This window comes from Argiope bruennichi, chromosome X1 (assembly GCF_947563725.1).
Source record: "Argiope bruennichi chromosome X1, qqArgBrue1.1, whole genome shotgun sequence".
Lineage (NCBI taxonomy): Eukaryota > Metazoa > Arthropoda > Arachnida > Araneae > Araneidae > Argiope > Argiope bruennichi.
In genome coordinates this window covers 29,814,629-29,837,139 of record NC_079162.1, presented here as the reverse complement: position 1 = coordinate 29,837,139, position 22,511 = coordinate 29,814,629, and the positions used below count along the sequence as shown (strand labels likewise).

At 28.2% G+C, this 22,511-nt stretch overlaps 1 protein-coding gene across 1 annotated transcript in view; it reads right to left on the bottom strand.

Annotated features, from left to right (window-relative positions):
- LOC129958545 (transient receptor potential cation channel subfamily V member 5-like) overlaps window positions 1–18,060 on the bottom strand; it is a 147,735-nt gene extending 129,675 nt beyond the window's left edge. The window contains exons 1-5 of the mRNA XM_056071086.1: window positions 17,985–18,060; window positions 17,075–17,140; window positions 15,554–15,726; window positions 9,852–10,053; window positions 455–631 (exon numbers count right to left, since the gene is read on the bottom strand). Coding sequence (XP_055927061.1) covers window positions 455–631; window positions 9,852–10,053; window positions 15,554–15,703 — 529 coding nt within the window. The 5' untranslated portion in view covers window positions 15,704–15,726; window positions 17,075–17,140; window positions 17,985–18,060. The remainder of the gene's footprint in view (window positions 1–454; window positions 632–9,851; window positions 10,054–15,553; window positions 15,727–17,074; window positions 17,141–17,984) is intronic.
- Window positions 18,061–22,511: the final 4,451 nt, after the last annotated feature.

Genomic DNA, 22,511 nt, shown 5'->3' with positions numbered 1-22,511 from the left:
AAAGTGTATTAAAGAGTCTTGTATATTAATTTATATTAAAGAATTTATATTAAAAATATTTTTATTAAAAGGATTTAATTAAAAAATTTAAATATTGTCATCAAAATTTCTTTATTAGAAATTATTCTACATTAATTCAGAAATGTACTAAATTATCCAGTTACCATTAATTACAAAAAAGCAGTTTAAAAAGTATGCGTTTCAAACATGAATCATCGTTAAATCTAAATTTAATGGAAATAAATATATTTAAAACAAAATTGAAAGAATTAAATTTTGAATTTAATGAAATAATATGGTAATTGATTTTCTTGTTATTTTAATCAATTCTTTTATCTTATTTTATTTTATTCTATTCTATTAATTGCAGAAAGTAAATAATTACCTTATTTTATTATTATTTAACATAAAAAAATTAATATTATATTTCAGCATATAAATTTAAAAAAATTACCGTAGTATTCATCTGATTGATAAATGTCGTTAATGAGTTTGGGAAACAGCTTAACCAGCCTCTTAGCCAAGTCTAAATGTAATGGTGAAGAAACTAGGAAGCACAAATGAAGGACAGTTTCGCCAACAGATCCTCGCTGATCCAAGTCCCAACAGACTTCTCTGAATTGAGGACCATCTGCACAAAAATCATACTATTTGTAAAAAAAATTAATAATATAAATTCTAAAGTAGGCATAAATTCTAAAAATAGTTTAAACATAAATGTCTAGCAATAAATGAATGGAATATCTATGATAATAATTTAGATAGAGAAGTTTAGGAGAAGGAGTTCTCCTTTTTTGGCTGAATAATTTGGAAATAAATATTTATGAACTGTAGAATTAATAATTTTTATCACATGTTTATTGGTAATGATTAGCATTTCAATAAATGATGCATTATTATCAAGCATGATAATAATGTATGTTTAGCCATAAAAAATAGAAAGTAAAACAATTCTGTTAGTAAACACACTTTACGCGTACAATAGGGGATAATTTTCCTCCTTCAAGACTGTAACTCTAAATCAGAGGTTCCCAAACTTTTTTTTTTCTCGTGGACCACTTTCAAAATTTTACTATTTTCGGTAGACCCCCTGCTGCTACATTTCTACTGTATTCCCAAAACTCCTAAAAAATATCACCCTAAATTGGGGGTGTTAAGAAGAAAAAAAAAGTAGCACATTTTCTTGTGTCCTATTTATTAAAATAATACTTATGGTTATACAAAATTCTAAACATTTATTATTACAAACAATCAACAATTGACAAAAAATCAATTATGAATATCCTCATCAAGACATTCTATCTGTGACAAGTGCGGAAACTGGGAGAATTCGCGCCGACTAATATTTTTCTTCACTAATTTCAATTTACCAAGAAAAGCCGAAATGACACCCTTTGTTTTTATTAAATTAAGGCTGTCCCCTCGTAACTGCAAGTTAACGTCATTGAATTTTATGAACAAATCTGTTAAGTACGCAATGTCCGCTTTATATTTGATCAGATTTTCTTTTAAATCTGGTGCTTTAGTTTCCAGACACTCTACCACTGATTCGAAAAGTGAGTAAAATCTCGATAAGCATGCACCTTTCGACAACCAGCGTACTTCAGTATGTAAGAGCAGTCGTTGGAAATCTTCATCATTTTCATCGAACAATAGTGCAAATAAACGGGTATTCAAAGCATTGCTTCTTATTTTATTAACTGCGTTCATCATAAATTGAAGCGATTGGTGCAATCTATCACTCAAATTTTTCGTTACAAGGTGTTGTCGGTGGATGACACAGTGAATTGCAATTAATCCTGGTATTATTCTTTTAAGATGGCTTATAAACCCACGATCGCCCGAACATGGCAGGAGCTCCATCTGCTGCCACCGAAATAATGTTTGTGAATGGAATAGATTTTTTTTTTGTAAAAAAAAATCACTCAGGACATTAAATATCGATTCGCCTTTAGTGTCCGACTTCAAAGTTTTTGCGAATAGCAGCTCTTCTTGGATTTCTTCGTCTATAACAAATCGAACATATGTCAATAATAATGCTTCATTACCAGGCAAAGTAGACTCGTCCAATTGAATAGAAAAATGAGTCGTTTGCAGATAATTACACAAGAAGCTTTCTATATCAGAGCTCATTTCATCAATACGTCTTTGTACAGTGTTGTTACTTAAAGGAATTCTTTTGAGTGCGTCAAATGGAGGTTTGTGCAGAACAGTTTTTAAAACCTCTTCAATAGCGGGGAAAATTAACTCTATATTATCTATTGTTCTATTCAATTCTGTGTTTGAACTGAGTCTCGAATATTTTTGAATACCTACCTAGTGAATGATGCTACCTGCCTACGTTGATAGGTAAATCCAAGCCAAAATTTTTGTTCTTTATTATGAAAACCAGAAAATTTTTCGTGGACCCCCACTTACAACTTGTGAACCCCTGTTTTCTTTTCACGTCTGCGTGGACCCCCGTCTGGTCTCCTATGGACCCCTGGGGGTTCACCTGGACCACTTTGGGAACCTATGCTCTAAATTACACAAGTAAGATAAATTATCTTCAGGGGGGAAACAAGTGACCGTCTCAATCACCAGATTTAACATATTTAGAATACTCTATGTCCCGGAGCAAACATAACAATACGTAGCAACATTTTTAATAAAGAATTCATCACTTTTTTTATTTCTCTTTATACATAATTATTATTGACGAGTTACAACATTTGCCAGTGAACAATTACCAAGAGAAATACTCCGAATTTTAGTTTAGTTTTTTTTAATTTTACGAATATTTGTCAGCCAGGTCTGAAAACACTTCAAAACTGGCTTATTAAATTATTTCAATTCTCGGAAGCAATTATTTATGTTTACGAATAACATTTATTTACTCTTACAATTATTTATACGAATAATTATTTACAGAATCCGAAATTACTGACATTAATCTTGGAACGAGTTTAAAAGTAATCAGTGCGAATAAGATACCCCCCCGAAGTAGGAAAGATGATAGCAGTGAAGAATTGCCAAGAAGAAAACAATGACTTTGCTTTTCCTCTTTATCTTTTTGATTCTGTGTTTTCGAAATAAATCTGTGTTTATACAAAGCGTGAAGGGTATTTTTGTTTTCTTTTGTTGCTCACACAAATTTGAACCTTGTTAATTTATATCGTGTTAACATTTGATATTGACATGCTTGTTTTGTGGGGGGGATATCATTCTTTCACTTCTCTTCCTCATACTCTTGTCATTCCTGATATAGGAACAATGATTTCAAGAATTCTTCACGAACAATGACTGTCAATTTCTCTTTCTACTGATCTAACTTTACAACACAATCAACAGTACCTCACATTTTTGTATGTTTACACTGTGGTTGGATCTCATCATATCACCGACTTTTCGTAGAAGCTTTCCCATTTTAAAAACATTTTTCGGGTACTAAACTGACGCATTCATTTTATTTATTCCAAATCTAAATTAATTTATGAAATTAAATAATTATTTGAAAATTTTTTCATAGTTTTTAAATACACATATATTATATTTCGACTCAGTTCCACAAATAGTTTTATAAGTAACCGTTATTTTGGCCATTTTTCTTCAGTTTATATATATCAATGTTTGACAAATTGATCGAGGTAGGAAATAACAAATAATGACAAGATTCAAACCTGCGATTTTATATCAAATTTCATTTTACTATATATTGCAGTTACTCAAAAATTAACGTATCTGAAAATTTTAATACGTTTATAATGTGAATGAAGAGCGCGAAAGAACGATACAAAGAATTATTTATTTTCTTTCTTTGTAAGAATTTAAAAATTAATTAATGATTTTCATAATATTTATTTTCAGTAACACATTATTTACTATAAAAATAGTCATTTTTACTTTCTGGTATATGAAGTATGTAAAGATAAAGTATTGTATTCATCAAAAATTTGACCTGAAGATTTTAACCTATTTCAGAGCTCTCCGAGTCCAAAAAACACATTTTTGGAATTATGTCTCTCTGTAAAATCAATAACTCAAGAACGGTTTAAATAAGACGGATGATTTTTTTTTGAATTTTCATATCAAAACTGCAGACTTTTATCAAATTTTGAACGAAATCTATTCAGATGTTTGTCTGTTTTAGTATGAATAAACGCGATAACAATGAAACATTAACAGCTAGACAAAGTTAAATCTAGTGCACCATTTTAACATTTAAAGTGCAAAACCATATCAAATTTTGAACCAAATATCCGTCTACAGTTTGACCGTCTGTCGGTCTGTACATTTGCATATATATAAATGAGATAACTTGAAAACTAAATAACTTAGATAATTGAAATTTGGAATGTGACACTGAGAATAATATCTGTATTAATTTTAATATGTGATAATTCTATCGAAAAAAAAAAAAACACACACACACACACAAGGTAAGTTCGGCTTTCTTTATCACGAAGCACAAACTCTTATGTGTGAAAATAAAAATATGAGTACTTTTATCATTCACGGCTTTAACCAATGAACATCATTTTTAGAAGTGGGGTAGGGGATAACACCTTTATTAGGGAGTATGTGAGGAAGTTTTGGGAGAGATAACTCCCTCTGGTTTCGACATTGCTTTCAAATATATGAAGCTCAATAGGATTAAATAATTTATTTAAATTTCTGATTTATAGAGTTCTTCTTTTCGGGGTGAAGTGTTAATTTTAAGAATTTTAACTGATTTTCGAGCTTTACAATTGATTCTACAATGAATTACACGCAATTATTTTCATCAGTATCAATAAAATTTTTAATACAATCATCTCTAAAGGTGGCAGTACAAAAAAAAAATCTTTTAATATGAAGAGCTAAGAATGAAATGGAATTTAATCATTCAATTTTATGATTCATGAAGCTCAGCTTCCTTTTTTTATTTTAAAGTGCCAAAATTATTCTAAGGCTTACAATTTGATTTTTAAATAATTTTTCAAAGAAAGAAAATGAGAGTTTGGAAAAAAAAGAAGAAAAAAAAATTGAAAAAAAAAAAAAAAGAATTTTAAAGAAAGAATTTTGAGAAGAAAAAAACAAAACAAAAACACCCCCTCCCCCAGATATTGGGAGGGGGTGTACAAGGGTTGAAGTCAATTTCAGTACTTGAAGTTAAAAAATAATAAAGTTGAAATGCACAAAGGTCTTGTTCATATTTAAATTCATAAACAATTCAAGACTAATCATTGATCTTTGCAGAAATGCAATTCATTTGTTTAACTCAAAAATACAATTTTAACAGTAAAAAGAATAGAATTTGGGGAGTAGAGCTATGAAATATTTTTAACTAATAACTAGCAAAGGAAACTATTTAAATTCTAGTTTTCTTTTAGTTTAAGGTAATCAGCTTATTTAAAGACTTATAAATGGTACAATTATTTTAAATGACATAAAAATATAATTTTCGCAATAATATGAATATATACCGTTTTACTAAAGCACTATGAGATATATCGAACTAAGGATAGTAAATAACTTATTTAAATCATTAGCTCTTCTTTAATTCCAAAGTAACGAAACTATATAAGGACTTATAATTGGTCTTTGAACTTCATTATTAACAGTGAGAGTGATTAGTTGTTTTATCTTTTGACAAAAAGCAAGCTTCTACATTGCCTGTAATCAATCAGATTCGCGTGAGGGAGCTTGCAAAACTGAATAATTCACCGCCTAGAATCAGTGCATGCAGGGAAATTTCCCAGTCTATTTTCTACAGGAAAGTGTGTATTAATGTAGCTAATCGTTAGGCTAATTTTATGCACCGAAACAGCCAGGGGAGTTATTTAAAGTACGCAAATCGAGGTCATAGGTAGTAATCGAGAAAACGAAATATTTCTTTCTTTCCGGTTTCATGTTTTATTGCTTACCTTGTAACAGTCGCTGATGAACTCATAAATTAAGCACCAGAAAGATGTCCAATGCGTGATAATTCTTACATAAATTTATGAATATAAAGATTTCCCATTTTATTAAAGCTTCTTATATACTATGCTAATGAATTCTTTTTAGCTTTAAAAATCAGACAACAATGGGAGTGATCTGTTTTCGATTTTTTCGCACACTCACACAATATGCCTCTTTTTGTTGAGCTTCGCACTATCGTGAAGTCCATCGGTATCCTATTATGGACGTTCTCTACTTGACTGATCGGGTCAACATCTGAGATAGGACTATAATTTTGGTATCGATACATAGACCCATTTTCAATTATATAGCTTGCTGTGCTTTGGAGATACTTTCTTCACATATATTAGCAGACAAGTAGAAAGGCTATCTTTCAATAGATTTAGTCAGAATTTGGGGCAGATTTGTAGTTGTGGTGTGATTACCAATTTCCAAAATTCACCCATCTAGGTTGCAGCATTTTGTAGACCATTGTATCACATACGCTTTATTAGACAGGTTTGCAGGGAATTAATCATTTGGCAGACTTTGTACTTTACATATTTGTAATTTGGATGCAAAAACCACTCATCGAATTTCTCTCATCCACTTCATTGCGTTTTTGAGTTATTATGTTCACACACAAATAGACTTCATAATTTTTTATTACATATATTTATTTTATTACATATACATCATTATTTATTTTATTCATTTATTTTATTGCATATATTTACATAGAAATTTATTTATTTGTTTTATTTTTTGAACTAAGAAAGTCTAAAACGTGGAGATTCAGTAAAAGTTTAATTTAGTTTAGTTTAATACTTTGGGATGGGCCTCATCATTTGGAACTTTGAACCGGCACGATGATTTCCTAAACTCCTTCAATCACACTAGTGGGAGGCATTTGGCCCTGAAAGATTAACTTAGATAGGATCCACTTACCCCAGGTTTATTTTTTATTTTTTTTTGGAATCAGGTTTTAAACCTGGAGTCCTCTTACTCTGAAGCGAATATATTTAGTCCCTTACTATCAGGTTACCGCGTAAAAAAAATAACAAATAAAAAAAATTAACAAATCTGAAAAAAAAAATCTCAAAAAATTAACAAATCTGAAAATGACATCATATAAAACTTATCGAATAATTACCGCAGAATTCTTCATGGATTTTTCAAAATCAAAATATTTTATTAAATATTTAATTAAAAATATTTTGATAAAAGAGTATATTATATGACTCTCAAAGACAACATTACACTATGCTCAGATCATATATTATGGAACAGAATAAATTCTTTAAAATATTTTAATAATATGACATTCAAACTAATTAAATAAGTCTAGTAAAAACAGTTTTTAAACATACTTTTATTAGTGTTGTGAGTAGAAGTGTTTTTAATTATCTTTACTCATTACTCTTTAATTTATAGTTCATTATTATAAATGAGGAAATTTCAAAATTAATTTTTCCCAGCTTCGTTATCAGGTGCAGCTACATGACTGGAAGCAAAACGTAATTAAATTAATCGATAACTGATAATTAAGCTCTGAAAGTATTAAAACAGTATTATTATTGATAATGATGATACATAAGTGCAGAAAATCTCAAAACTTTAGCACTTCAAGAAGTTGGTGAAAGTGAGATTACAAAATGCATTTTTGGATAAATTACACAAGATATGTTAAATGAAAATGTTTAAAATTCAGCAGTGTTTATAAAGAAATAAAATTCTTAAAGTTGAATTTGATGATTTTGAAAATTAAAATCTAATATATAAAATCAGATTAAAAAATGTATATGAAAATATATTTTGACGTTTGGAACTTATATGTTTTTTATTGTTATGCAGATCTGTAAAAAATTGTATTGATATAATTCGATCTGCACTAGCATGTTTTTAGAATATAGTTTCCTTTCAAGAGTAAGGAAATTTTTGAAAATTAATTTACTGGTTGGAAATTTTTTCTCTTTTATCTAATACATTTTAATTCTTGACTGACGGGGGTATTTATGCATTTAGAAAAATTTGAAGAATAAAGTAGTTTAGGTTGAAATGAACAAAAAAGTATGCTATCAAAAGGACATTAATGCAAACTTTTCTCATTAATACATCATTTACATACACGTGCATATCATATGAATGATTCGAGGCTTCAAAAAATTATTTGGTTTATAGGTTTTGCATATATCTATAACTGGAAACCTTCTATATATTCAAGGACAATATTTCTCTGAAGTAAATAATAACATCTAAAAAATCAAAGAAAAAACTCGCTTTTATTAATCTTTCAAAAAGTAGAAAATTTTATCATCAAAACCAGCATCAGTGAAACTTTCTCGCACATTGTGTAGTAAATATACTTGTGTATTGTTAACCTTATGCCATTAATAGTTTCGAAAAAGCCTATTCGAGTGTGATCTTTGGCGATGAATTGCTAGGATGAAGTTAATATTATAGTACCTGAAAATCGAATACGCATTTTGGAACCTTTTTTCTCTGACCGATAAAACCAATATTTGACACGGCGCTGCATATAAAATCACGCATCAAATTTCATATATTTACGTCATTGCATTTTTGAATTATCGTGTTGACATGTTTTCAGAAGTACAGACCGACATACAGTCAATACCTTGATAGATTTTATTTCAAATATGGTATATATCTACACTTTAGATATTAAATTTGTTTACCAAATTTTATTCTTCGAGCTCAATTCGTTTTGAAATTAGCATGTTAACTTACATTCGGGTAACCAGTCAGGCTGACCACCTAATAATACATTCCGTCACAAATTTGACAGACACCTACAAAATTGGAGTAGAGACTACATACCAAATTTCATCCATCTAGATCAAAGAGTTTTTAAATTATCGGCGAACACCGAATTCACAGAAACACCGACATAATTACAAAACTGAATTTTTCGAATTCAGGGTTGTCTGAAGAGTGGAGATTCGTCAAAATGGCGCATTTGAATATTCTTGCCGATTGTTGTATATTTCATATACAAGAAAGTAAAAAGAGGGGTAAAAATAAAATCCTAAAAGCATGAATCTCTAAATAAACTGGATTTTAAATCTTATTAAATGTAATTTTTAATGAATGTTTGGAAATTTTCTTTCTAATGATATTCCTTATGGCGTACTTTCTGTTTAGTATTGTTTTCAATACCTGACGTTTAAATATTTTTTTCTTTCAAATTTTCCATAAACAATTTATTTTCACCATCTAGTATTCAATAAAAAGTGTATTAGAAATGAAATTTCTTAGTAATTTCTATTTCTAAAAAATTGTCATTAAAAATTTTTATAATTTATTAACATAAGTACATTGGAGTCGTCTAATCAATTATTTCTCAGATTCATTACCAGTTGATTCCTCTTATATAAATGGAATAAAGAATTAAATATAACAGAGTTTCTATAAAATAAAATTTAATTGATTAAAATTCACTTAGTTCTAAATATAAATATATATATAAAAAATTGAATTGTCTCGAAAATATCTGTACAAAATTACTTTAATACATCAGAAAGTGGATGAAAAGTTGAAAAGTTGATTATGAAAGCCCATTTTATAAAAATAAAAGTCAAGCTAAATAAAAGTGCTTAAAAATACCGTTGCTGGAGCTATATCTCTCGATTGCTTCACTGAGAGATTGAGAGATTTATAAAAAGAAACAAGCACGGAGTAAAACCTCTAGAGTGCATTAAGTGTCAGAAAGTGACCCTAACCATCATCTTAATAAAAAAAAAAACTATTATGAATAAGAAAAATAATCTGGGTAGTTGATACTTAAAGTGCAATTTCCCATCTCTCAAAGGAATAAAGTATAAAGGTGAAAAATATATATCATTGTTAGTGTTTTTAGAGGGGAAAAAACTTCTAAATTTTGGTTGCCTCAATGAATAAATACGTATATGCAAAATATATATGCCTACCTTCTTCTTTGGCAATACTATCGATATTGATGGCGGAAGATTTTGGAGTTGATTTAGCATCTGGATCCCGATTTTGTGGAAGTTGCCTGTGCTTGGGACGATCTTTGTTTCTTGTCAGAACAAGCTCTTGAATGGGTACCATTTTACCCTCGCCATTGTTATACAGAAACGGAAGTACAAGCTCTCGAATTTGGTTATCCAACTGTAAGTAAAGTAAAAAAAAAGTAAATTTTTGTTTGAAATTTTTTTTATTAATTAAATAGAAGTTTAGATTTATTTCAGTCAATTTTCAATATTTACAAGCATTTATATTTCCTTCATTAAAGATCAAAAAAGAGAATATAGCTGTTAAGATTTTGAATTATGAGCTTGATTTTTTAAATGCTAATATTTTAAATATTGTCATCAGTAATCGAAGAGTAATACACTATATAAAAAAATTAATGATAACGTAAATTAAATCTCTGTACATTTGTTAATTTATTTAGTTAGATCATAGAAGAATTTTTAATAGTAAATAAACAGAATCAAATGTTCGCTGTTTAAGTTCTGCACACAAATTTGTTACATTTAACTGCAAAATATAAGTAAATCTTTAAACGTCTTTCAATTCATAAAAGACAACTGTAATGCTAATTATAAATGCATTTTTCACATTTAAAAACCTTCTATACCTAGTAGTGATTTTTAATCTAAAAAAAATGATTTGACGTACAATAAATACACTATTACACAAGAAGTTTCGCATATTTATGAAAGAGTAATGAGATTTTCATTAAAAAATAATATCCATGAATTTCTGCAGAAATGTACTTAACAAATAGATTGAGATGAAATTATAATTAAATAAAATATCAAATGTTATAAAGTAATGTTTTTGAATATCGAAATAAATTTTATGATAAATAGTTTAAATGCTGAACAAATTTATGTTGACAAATTTGTAGAGCTCAAAATAATTGTCTTAAAATGTTATAAAAATAATGAAAACAGCAACTACAATAACGCAATATGTTCGATATTCATTTTTTGTATAAAATTATTTTTCTCTCAGTGCTAGTTAAAAACTTATGTTTTATATGCTAAAAACAAAAGTATCAAAATACAAGGATCAAAATTATTTTTAATAATCTAAAACTTTATGCATTTAAATAGCAATTTTTCGGGAGTAAAATCATGCATGAATTTGTAAAGTGAGTTTTGTCGATTTAAATTTAGAATCGATTGCTCATCTGGTATTTGCAGGATATATCGCTAAGAAAAAAACTTCTCTTCTATATTATTATTGTTTACTTTTTATCTCAAATATTTTTGTAATAAAATTCTACTTCTCACAGAAGAATGTAGGTAATTTTTTGTTTATAATAATTAAAAAAATTTGTCTAATTTATTCAATATTGTTTCTACTGACATTAGAATAATTCATATTCGTTTGTATTATTAGGGTTTGTATAAACTGAATCAATCGAATCATCTTTAAATTGCTGATGCATTTACTGAATTTTGCTAAAATTATTTGTAAAATTACTTTTTATGAATTAATTTATAAATATGCGTGTATTGCAAACCCCTTTATACCTGAAACAACACAGAATTATTAAATTGTTGCCTTAATTTGTCTTAAATTGTCTTTTCAAATTTTTAGAGTTCATACCAGCGAGTAGATGCATGTGCAGTTGTATTATCCATGCAAGTACGACGTTATTCGTATAAATTCATGAAAATAATAATTTAGCATGACATATACCATTTCGCAAGTCGTTTCCCATTTCTCATCATCTTATGTACACAGATGAACAACATTGTAAAGTCATGTCTATTTCAAAATGGTCAGTTCCCACTCATCCATTTATTTCTTATTTAAACTTGTGAAATGTCTTTATCACACTGTGATGTGTCATTCCAAGGTTAATAACACTTTTTTTTTTTCTGTACAGATTCACCGGAAAAGAAGAAGCGTAATTATTTGGAACCCAGATTAGTCAAATATACATTCTACCTTTCAAGTCAGACAGTGAATCACCTCAATATTAAACCACAACAACAACACATCAGAAGAATAAGCAAGGGATGCGTTGTGTTTTTTCTCTGTTTTGTTAATTCCGGCAAGTAAACAAAGAATGCTATTTGTTGTTTTAACTTACTCCGCAGGTGCTTTTGAGTGAATCGCAGAACTTTTGCTACAATCTTGTCGACATATTCATAAAGGGGAATATATCGATGTAGTGCAGCATTTTCTTACCACCGAACAATGCTACACTATACAAGGGATATATGGCATTTATATACCATTAAAATTCTTCCGAAAATATATAAATTCCAATATAAATTGCGTATAAATCCCTTTTATTTCTGAAAACATAAATTACCTATGAATTCCCATATTTATATACATATAAATTCCTTCCGAAAACTGAGAATTATGCTTCAAAACGTACATATGATTTTGAATTTTTTAAAATAAATGTGCTTTTGGATGATAATACTAGAAAAAAAGTGTTTTAATGTGAACATTTATTGTAAAGTTAGGATTAGATAACAGATTAGCTAAACTGACCTGATTACCCAAGAATGCAATTGTTGTTTTTGTTCAGTCCGCAGGTGTTTTCAGAGAGTCACAAGACTTTAGCAACAGCCCTATATTGACACAGCTTAAGTTACATTTTAGGAAGCACTTTCTTAGAATAGAACAATAAAGTAAGATACAAAGAATATCTGATATCTTTAAATCGTTGACATTATATTGTTGGAAAATGTGAAGTTATATTTCAAAACAAGTGAATATTTTAAAATAAAATATCAAGAAATACTTTTTTTTTCAAAATTCCTGGAAATCAATCCACTTAAACATGAAGAATTATATCAGGCTTCTAGAACATATTTTTTAACTAATAAATACGATTTAATAACTAATTTATTAAACCAATGTTCATTTTATATTTTTGTATTTTAATTGAAATATTGACACAAGAATCGATGAAATTTCTATATGATGATTTGAACAAAACATAAAAACCTAACAAAACAAACTGATTGTTATTCTATATTTCAGCCTTTGTTTCTATATATAGAATGAAGTTTATTAATGTTCCCATGGGGAAAAAACCTGCAAACGAAATTAACCACACGAGGATTTTTTTTTCTTGCAATGTTGCCCTGCAAATTCAGAATTTTTGCCCACTCCAATTAATTCATAACGATGGTCGAAATTCTAGTAATATTTAGTTATTTTTTAAAGTTATCATTTTACTGAATGTTAGTTAATGAAGTATTAAGAATTCTCTGCATTATCCCACACATTTCTGAAGAATATAATTGAAAAAAATATTACAAAAGGTATATTTGATGCAAAATCTAAGCATATTAGCCTTCACCGCATTCTGCGAAAATTCCTAAAGTATTTCATTGAGAAAGTTTGGATTATTTCTTATAATGGAGATTTAAATTAAAATGATATTGTTTTGTGTGAAGAATGAAAATTAATATTTCAGCTTTAAAAATTGTGATGGAAAGTATCTTCATACAGGCTTCGTTGTTCTGTTCTGTGATAAGAATTTTATCAACAATTCTTTCTGAATTTTCACTCCACAATAGATGAAGGACTGTCCTTGAAGGAATTAACGTACACCAGGAACACACACACGCGTGTCTTCGGGGAAATCGGGGCTTGAATCTAGAACACTAGAGCACAATAATTTTGATAAAGCGACGGTTCATAATTTTTAAAATGGAAACCATAAGAATTATCCACTATAGTAAAGAAGTATAATGGAGATATAGTATAATTGAGATAAACCATGCCAATTTCATCATATCCATTACAACAATGGAGATGATGATTGGTTGACCGATTTGGACTTTTAAGTCCAAGAATCAGAGTTGTTCATACAGCACCAAATAATGGCGATGAATATAATTAATTATGCGTTCTAATAATAAAGATGAATATGATGAAATGTGCACCGTAATAATGGAGATGAATTAAGGAAAAAAAATCAACAAAACGATTTTTCTGTTAATATTCATAAAACAATATTATGTATACAAATATTGCGATTGTGTTCATTACGAAATATTTAAGTGGATTTGTGTTTTTATAATTTTATTTTTTTCAGGTTCACATTTTTTCAAGATTTCAATAACAAAAACCAAGCAATTATTATATAGCTCATTTACATTATTTCCATGATGTGAGATGAAACACAGGTTAGTTTTAAATTCCATCGAAATCCTTTTCCAGATGAAACAAGATATTCCGACATATTATTTAAAAAATAGATACAGATTAAAGTGTTTCAATGCCAGGAAATGAAACAAGTTTGCTTTTTGTCCTCGAAAGCTACCGTGAAAGTTTCGAGTAAATTATATTTAATTGCTTAATGCCAAGGACAAATGTGTCAAAGATTTAATAACAGTTTCTTTTTTAAACATTAGTGTAGTGGCAATTACAAAATATAATTCTTGTTGAGATTTGCAGGGATATTTGCGAGTCATTTTAGAAATCTTAAAACTAAAAACTACTTTAAAATAAAAAGCTCGATATAGATCTAAATAATTTAGACCATTAATGTGATATTTATATTTTCAAATAACTACACAAGCCACACAAAACGTGTACATTTTTTTAATGAATCAGTAATTAATTAATGTTTAATGGAATCATTTTGAAAATTAGCTTGATTTACTTTTTTAGGAAAGTTAATTTTTTTAAATTGCAATATTTCATGCAAACTATTGGAGGGCGATCAGCAAGAAATAATGGTGCAGATAATTGGTTTTCACTTTAGTCTCCAAAGTAAGCAAGTATTAGAAAAATATCAGAAGTACAATCGGTAATATGACAGATATTAGGTAAGAGGACTGTCAGATAACAAAAATGTTGGATTAATGGAGGTTAATTAAGAAATGTAATAACAACGTACAAAATACATTTATTGTACAAAATATAGAAAATTAGAAAGAAGATTGTATCATATATAATAATTATAACAAAATCTGAGCAGCAGTCTATTTTTTTATATTGCCCCAAGGTCCCAGATATCGATACGTAGTTACTTGTTTTTCCTTTCATCTTACCTATTTATCCACCTGAAAATCCTGGATTACTGAAGGGGACGAACAAACGAAAATAGGGAATCTTCTATAAGTCTTACTAACAGGTGTTAGTGATAAGAATATAGACAAAAAGGAGAGATTTTAGGAATTTTAATGTTGAATTGAAATATTTCGTCATCATCTTTTTGACATTTATTATTTTCATAAATATGTAAATGCAGGTAAAATATTTTTACAAATACATCGACGAATGCAACGCATTTTGATAAATATATTCTTTGAATTATTCCTAAATCTTTACTAACTGGGATTTGGAGGCATATTTGGTCTCATTATTTCAAATGTATTTTGTTTAATAAGAATAAATATTAAATATTTTTCTAGATATCTAAGGATTAAATGTTCAAAAATATTTTGCATCTTCTAATTACGTATATATACGAGAAGTGATATTTGATAAAGACAATATTTAAGTTTTAGCAAATCCACAAATTTTGAAATTTAAGAAAAATCCGACAACAAAAACTTAAAAATACTTAACTTAAAGTTAAAGTTACAAGTTTGATAAACAAAAATGAACTACTTTATTAAAAATTGAAAATAGAATATAATCTTAAATTAGTATATTCTTTTGAAAAATTTCTTACTGTGCTGTAATCTCTGGTTTTGTTCGTTTCTTTCATCAGTGCAATCAGTTGGCCCCCTCCTTTGACGTCTACAAGCGAGTAAATTTTCAAGGAGCCACTATCGGTTTGTTTTTTGACACCAGATGTCACATTACTTTCAGCATTTCCCATTGTAGAAGTTCAAATAAAAATGCCTAGAACAAAATTGTATTAAATGAATAAATTTAGCAAGAATGAACACAGATTGGTAGAAAAATAACTCAAAAATTTCATTTAAAAATTCTAAATATTTAATTAAAATTTCTTTACTAAATCTTTCTTTCCTCAAACCAAAACGAAGCAAGCAGATACTCTAACCAATCAATTATTAAAATTTATTTGAAAAAATCTCAGAATTGTAATGAAAGTTGACAAATTTAAAATAAAGTACAGAATAGGGGTAATAAGTTTAAAAAAAATAATTGAAAATTTCTAACTTAGAAGTATAGGTGAGAAAGGATCCCAAGTATGGAATAGAGATACAGGTACAGAATAGGTCGGTTTATCCTTTGTTAAAGGGTGCAACTTTGTGTAAAGAAAGTGAAAACCTTCCTTTTGATCTGTCAATACAATAGTGTTATCTATTCTGTTATAGTTGTCACCACGCTCCCATTAACAAACACTAATGTGTTTTTTGAAAAGAGCAAATTTCTCTTTTCAAGTCATCTTTTGATTGTTATTTTCTCATATGAATTCTATTTATGTAGTGTAACAGAAAATATTTTGTGATTATTTTCGTCTATAATCCATCTAATTTTCTCTTCTTGAATAAATATTTATTATTTCCCAAAATAAATATGTAGTAGGCTATAAATAAGAAATACTACAAGGATAATAGATACGGAAGTGTATTGGAAGGAAAGGGGAGTAAATAATGATGTACTATAATTTAAATATAAGTTGTACTTAATAATAAATAAAATCTAAACATGATTTTTACTGTTTTTGTTTCAACATGATTCCCCCATATAAATAGAAAATCTTATATTCTGTATTGGAAAATCTTCATTCTATTTTCTTAGGAAGGATACCCTTTTTTCGGAACATAATCATTTTTTAATACGAGCTATTTACTGAAAAGTAAAATCTAGATATTATGTGACATTTATTTCGAATTCAGGACACTTTTCAAATCTGGGGCAAGGAATCGAAAATCGGAGCAGTTTCATCTAATCCATGGAAATTTGTTATTTAAAACTTGTCATATCAAGTGTTGAGAATTTACTTTCTCGCGAAATTTCTAAAAAATATATCGAAATAATATTTTTTTTAATATCAGTAATTTACGTAGAAATGTCGTTTTTGCTAAAAAAAATGAAAAACATAAAATTGTTCTTTAATTTTTATGCAGATTCTGATTTTGTATAGTAGTTTATAATGTGTAGCGATACAGATATCAAAGGTAACGATATTTAATGCGTGGGATAGAAAAATAGAACATTAAAAATGCACTTCGTAGATGAATAATAATTTAATTTAAACACTTTTATAAAATAGACTTACTTTTTTCAAAAACTAAAGACTATTTCTGGCAGGTACTTTTAGTTGCATTTTTATTTTTATGTAAATCTGAAATAGATACATATAAAAATAAATCAGATAGAACATATTGATTACTATTCAATCAATCATTAATCACAATACTCATTTAGAGACAGTACAGAAATAATGCAAGGCATAATTTAAACATAAAAATAGGAATGAATACCTGGTATCATTATCTTTCAAGTTTCTTTGTTTTAAATCAAATATTTTCAATAACAATCAGTGAAATAAATATGAAATTTACCGTAAAAATCTTCAAAATTAATATTCATATCCTGCTGTATACAAAACTTTTATCTTTAACTTTCACAAGGAGCATTTTTTATTTTTACTTTTCAAATTTCAATAAAATAACCAAAAGATTCTTTAATCCTAAAAATAGTATAATAAACCATTCTGGAAAGAAAAGAACCGCCTAGTAAATTTCTTGAAATATAAAACTGCCTCCTTTAAAACGGAAAGATATTTAAACATTTAGGAGACAGAATCTTTTTACATAACATGAAAATTTTATGAACAATAAAAGTCAAAATTGTGATAAAAAGAAAAACTATAAAAAGGTTTTAGAGAAACTGCTTTTTCAATTTCTAATTTATTATCATTACAAAAGAGAAACCGAATTTTTAAAAATATAATTAATAAAATATCATCTTCTTATTCATTTTCAAAGACAATATAAAAACGTTATTACCATAAATGAAATGTGAAAGTACATAAATTCTAAAGATGGAATATTCATTAAAATTATATGATGGAATTTACTAATTGCGGTTTCGTTTTTGTATTCTTAAAGTAATTATTAATAATTTCATAATTGTTTTACTTTTAATAAAAATTAATTTTCTGTAAAAATTTAAAGAAAACTTACTGAATGGTGTTGATTTTCAAGAAATTGCATCAGTAGGTTTTAAAATTTGTACTTTCTTAATTTTTTGCCTTTTTTCTTAAGGTGGAAAGAAATCTTAGTATTGTTTTTGAAAGAAGTGTGGTATCCAAGACGATAGGGTTTAAAAACGATTGTGGCGCCATCTTGGCAATAAAATATGAATCAAAAAGAAACTTAAAGGCGATAGTTCATTAAACATGATCAAATATACAGATTTTTTTAAAATTAGAATTTGATACAGACTAGTATTAATTTTCTAAATGCGAAGTAAATTTTACAGATTTTTAAAAAACAAAAAATGGTCATGTTTTATTTTTTTATGAACATTTTTCTGGTAAATTGATCATATGGACCTCGAAAATATGGATTTTACAGTCAATCAATCAATAATAATAATAAAGTATTAAGAATGGAACGAACCTTGTCGGAAAAGTAACAGAAGCATAAAAACTTTTTCAAAGACTAGTTTATTTATTCATGATCCTCGTTGTCTTAAAATCACTACCAAAATTTTTTCCCAGTTACTCCATACGATACAATGATAAAAAAAACACAAACTTATAGCTTTAAAAGATAACTTCATTTTTTACTTTGACGTATACGATATGTGCAAACAGAAAGTATTGCCGTCATCAAAAAATTCGAGCTCGAAATTTTGACGAATCTCCACGTTTCAAACTTCCCTGTGTTCGATATATATCTTTTTGAAATCATGTCTGTCTGTCTCTGTGAACATGCAAATTCAAAAGTGCTTTGAATTATATCGATGGAATTCGTAGATTTTTGTCAAATTTTGAGCAAAATCCATTCATAAGAAGTTTGTCTATTTGTCCAAATGAGAGTGAGCACAATGGCAGTAATATTTTAAAATATAAATAAAACATGAATAAACGTCTGATAGTTTTAGCACCTAGTTGTTTTGGATTGACTTCTGAACCAAATTCGTTAGCGGGTTAACAGTCTGTAAGTTTGTACTTTTGCATGCATATAAACGTTATATTTTAAAAACGCATGACTTACATCGGTAATGGGTAAACTTTTTTTTAAAAAAAAGAGGTAAAAAGTTAGAAACAAAATTCAGGGAGGCCAATATAATATAAAACATAATAAAAATATATTTAATATGAATGAGATGAATAAAACTGCAACTGACTTTTTAAAAGTGCTTCACATACAGGCTCGAACTACAATGGACTAATTCTGAGAAATCAATCCAAATGCTCATCTGTCAGTCCCTTATTTTTAATAGAACTCGTCTTTATAATAAGAACCACTTGTTCAGAAATATAAGATGAAGCAAACATTGCTCTCATTTTCTATGTTTGAAATATTAAGTTTGTGAAATTAGCTTACGATAACGATTTGTAAAGCTCTAATTTTAGAACACTGAAACTGTTTGAAATGATTACTAGATTGTGACTCCATTCATTTAAGCTGTAAACCCTGCCTTCCTGTTTCACAATTTACATTAAAAAGCACGATGAAAATATCCAGTTTAATTTAAAATATTAAAAAAGGCTTTCACACTTCAAATGCAGTTATTTCAGGCCATCTTATTAACTCTTAAGCTTGCTTTCGTTCACTGAGAGTACAGAATTTTAATTCTGGCAAAAGAGACAAATCTATCTTAGTTTGCTGTCTAGCAAACAAATCAACTTTAAAAATTCAAAATCTTCGAGATGGGCCCAGATATCGTTGTTAATTTAATTTTTTTTGTCTTTTGATATTAAAACTGTTTGCATAATAAGGAAGATTTGTAAAAAAGCTTAGTCCAAAAGTCAGGCTGTATCTTCCAACAATTTACGCCCCACAAAACGCTTTTACTCTTGGAAGAGTGAGGTATGACATCTTTCAACTGCTAAACTAGCTCAAAGACACATTCTGCACTCAGCTGTTTTACTTTCGTGTAAAACAGCACATCAGAGTATTCAGATTGCATAAGCTGTCATAAATCTCGAAATAGCCTGTGAATTAAATCCACGAGATCGCATAGTATTTATAAGCCTTACGATTGCATGAAGCACAGGTTTCATATTCTTGAAGGTTGATACAGGGCATGATGTACAATACAACGTAAAAAGGCAACATTGTTTCAAGGTTAATTTGGATTAAAGAGTCCAAAAAATCTTAATTTTTTTTTCTATCATATCTGCTGCTCCATCGGTGGTTATATTATATATGTTTGTAAAAGGTAATAACAATACTGAAAGGACTTTCAGAAATTCGCGAAAAACTTAATTATATTACTGAAATTCGCCATGTGATCTTGTATCTAAAATTGCAGTTATGTGTCAAATTTCGGTTTTAATAAGCTATAAAAAGTGTAAAAAAATGTATACTCGGCTTTCTTCATACGATATAGACTACATTACGAAGTACAAAACGTTCATGCACAGGTCTATGTAAATAAAAAATAGAGTGCTCGCAGCGTTCACGGCTGTTCTCAAGTTCCATAACTTTCATGTAGAAGAAAGATAACATCTTCATTAAGGAGTATGCGAAGATTTTCGGGGGGACTTCTAACTTGTTTTGTGATTGTAATTCTTGTTGTGATAAGTAATTATCTTACAATTTTTCAAAAGAAAAATTATAGTTTCTGTATAGTTCTAGCACAGCAATGATATATACTAGAGACAATGATATATAATAAAAATATTTTCATCACATTTGCAGATGAAAGAGCTATAAAAGAAAATTATCTTTTTTTGTGCTTTTCTCCTATACTGGCAGAAGGGTATGAATTTCCCACTTGTCTTCAGTTCTTTATGTCTCTGATATGAAGTTTTAGCTTTGTAAAACATTGATCTTTTTTGGCAAACGAAACTCCGTCTAATAATTTAGCACAATTGTCGATCGTTTTCATCTCATTTAGTGTCAAAGATAATTGAAATCCCCATGCTTGAGCCTCGTAAATTTAAAATAATCAAATATATAAACAATAAAGAATTTAATAAAACATACAGATTCATGATATAGTATTTTGGAATTCTTTTTTATTGTTGATTATAATAAACTCTAGATTGATTATTAACAGAGAAAAAGTGTTTGTAACCAGATAAGTCCGTTAAATCATGCTAAGATTCCAATATGGTTTTTAACTAGAAGCTATAAAATATTTTTTGTAGATACTATATTTGCAGCAAAATTCTACTTACGCGCATTAGAAGGGAGGGGGAAAAAACCAAGAACATGAATCCGTTTCTATCTGTTAAATCTGAAGCCCATTAAATCGAGAATTATTACAACTGGTTAATTTGAAATACAGTACTGTAGAATATTTTATTGTGCTAGAACGGAATCTTTTAAGCCATTGAAATTTTTCTCTACATTATACGGACAGATTTCACATTGATATTATACTGAAAAACAGTTGGCTTTCATAACTGAATCGCGTTTAATAATCATTATATCCTGACTTATTTCCATTTCAAAGATTAAAAATAAATATATGAACACTGCATTGGTTCTTTCAAAAGCTTTCATACATAAGAGATTAAAAAATCCACTTATAATGAAAGACATGTTGAAGATAAGGGTTCTTATGCTATACTATGAAAGAACCCATTCTTATTATCACAAGATATACTATATTTTCACGATGTTTTCCGATATTCGGAATGTTATTCAGTATCCTGAAGGTGTCGTAGCAATATTGGTGGGAAACCATTCTTATTATCACAAGATATTATACTATATTTTCACGATGTTTTCCGGTATTCGAAATGTTATTCAGTATCGTGGAAGTGTCGTGGCAATATTGGTGGGTATTTTCTATTAACAGGAATAGGGCTAAATATTTACGCCTTAATTACCTATAAAAAGTTTTTTAACATTTTTTTTCTTCGGGGATGAGATGAGTGGTTAAAAACAGCATTTTTTTATTTATCAGAGCAAACATATTAAAAGAAAATGTTAAGCACGCATAAGATTCGGATTTCGAGTCAATGTTTAGTCTCTCATTTGGTATAAAGATATAAAAAAAATACCATATTTACTTCTTAAGGATCATAAAGATGAAATTACCTAACTAACACTACTTTTAAAGATTTTCTGGATACTTTATTAAATAGCCGAAGAAATTATCCAAGTTCTTAACACTGCATGAGCTTTTTTCTTCTGACTAGCACTTCCTCGTCATCTATTTATAAGTATACTTGAAGTTAAAAATACTTGAGCAGTTAAATGGAATATCGTAGTCTTTTTAAAAAGTCTTGCCGATCATAACGAACTTTCAGTCTTTAGCACAGAAAATTATAAACACAGCAATTCTCAAACAAATCCCCTTTTCTAAATTAAATTAAATTGTAGAAATTTTTTTATTAATTTTCAGCAATAATAATGATTTAATTTAATGGTCAGAAATGGAAAAGATAAATGACTTAATAAAATTATATAGTGAAACATCGATTAATTTTCAACAACTGATTTTTAGTAAATTGGAAAAACTATATTTCTGACTTGCTAGTAAAACTCTTAGAAAATATATACCTGCATATCAAATTTCATACT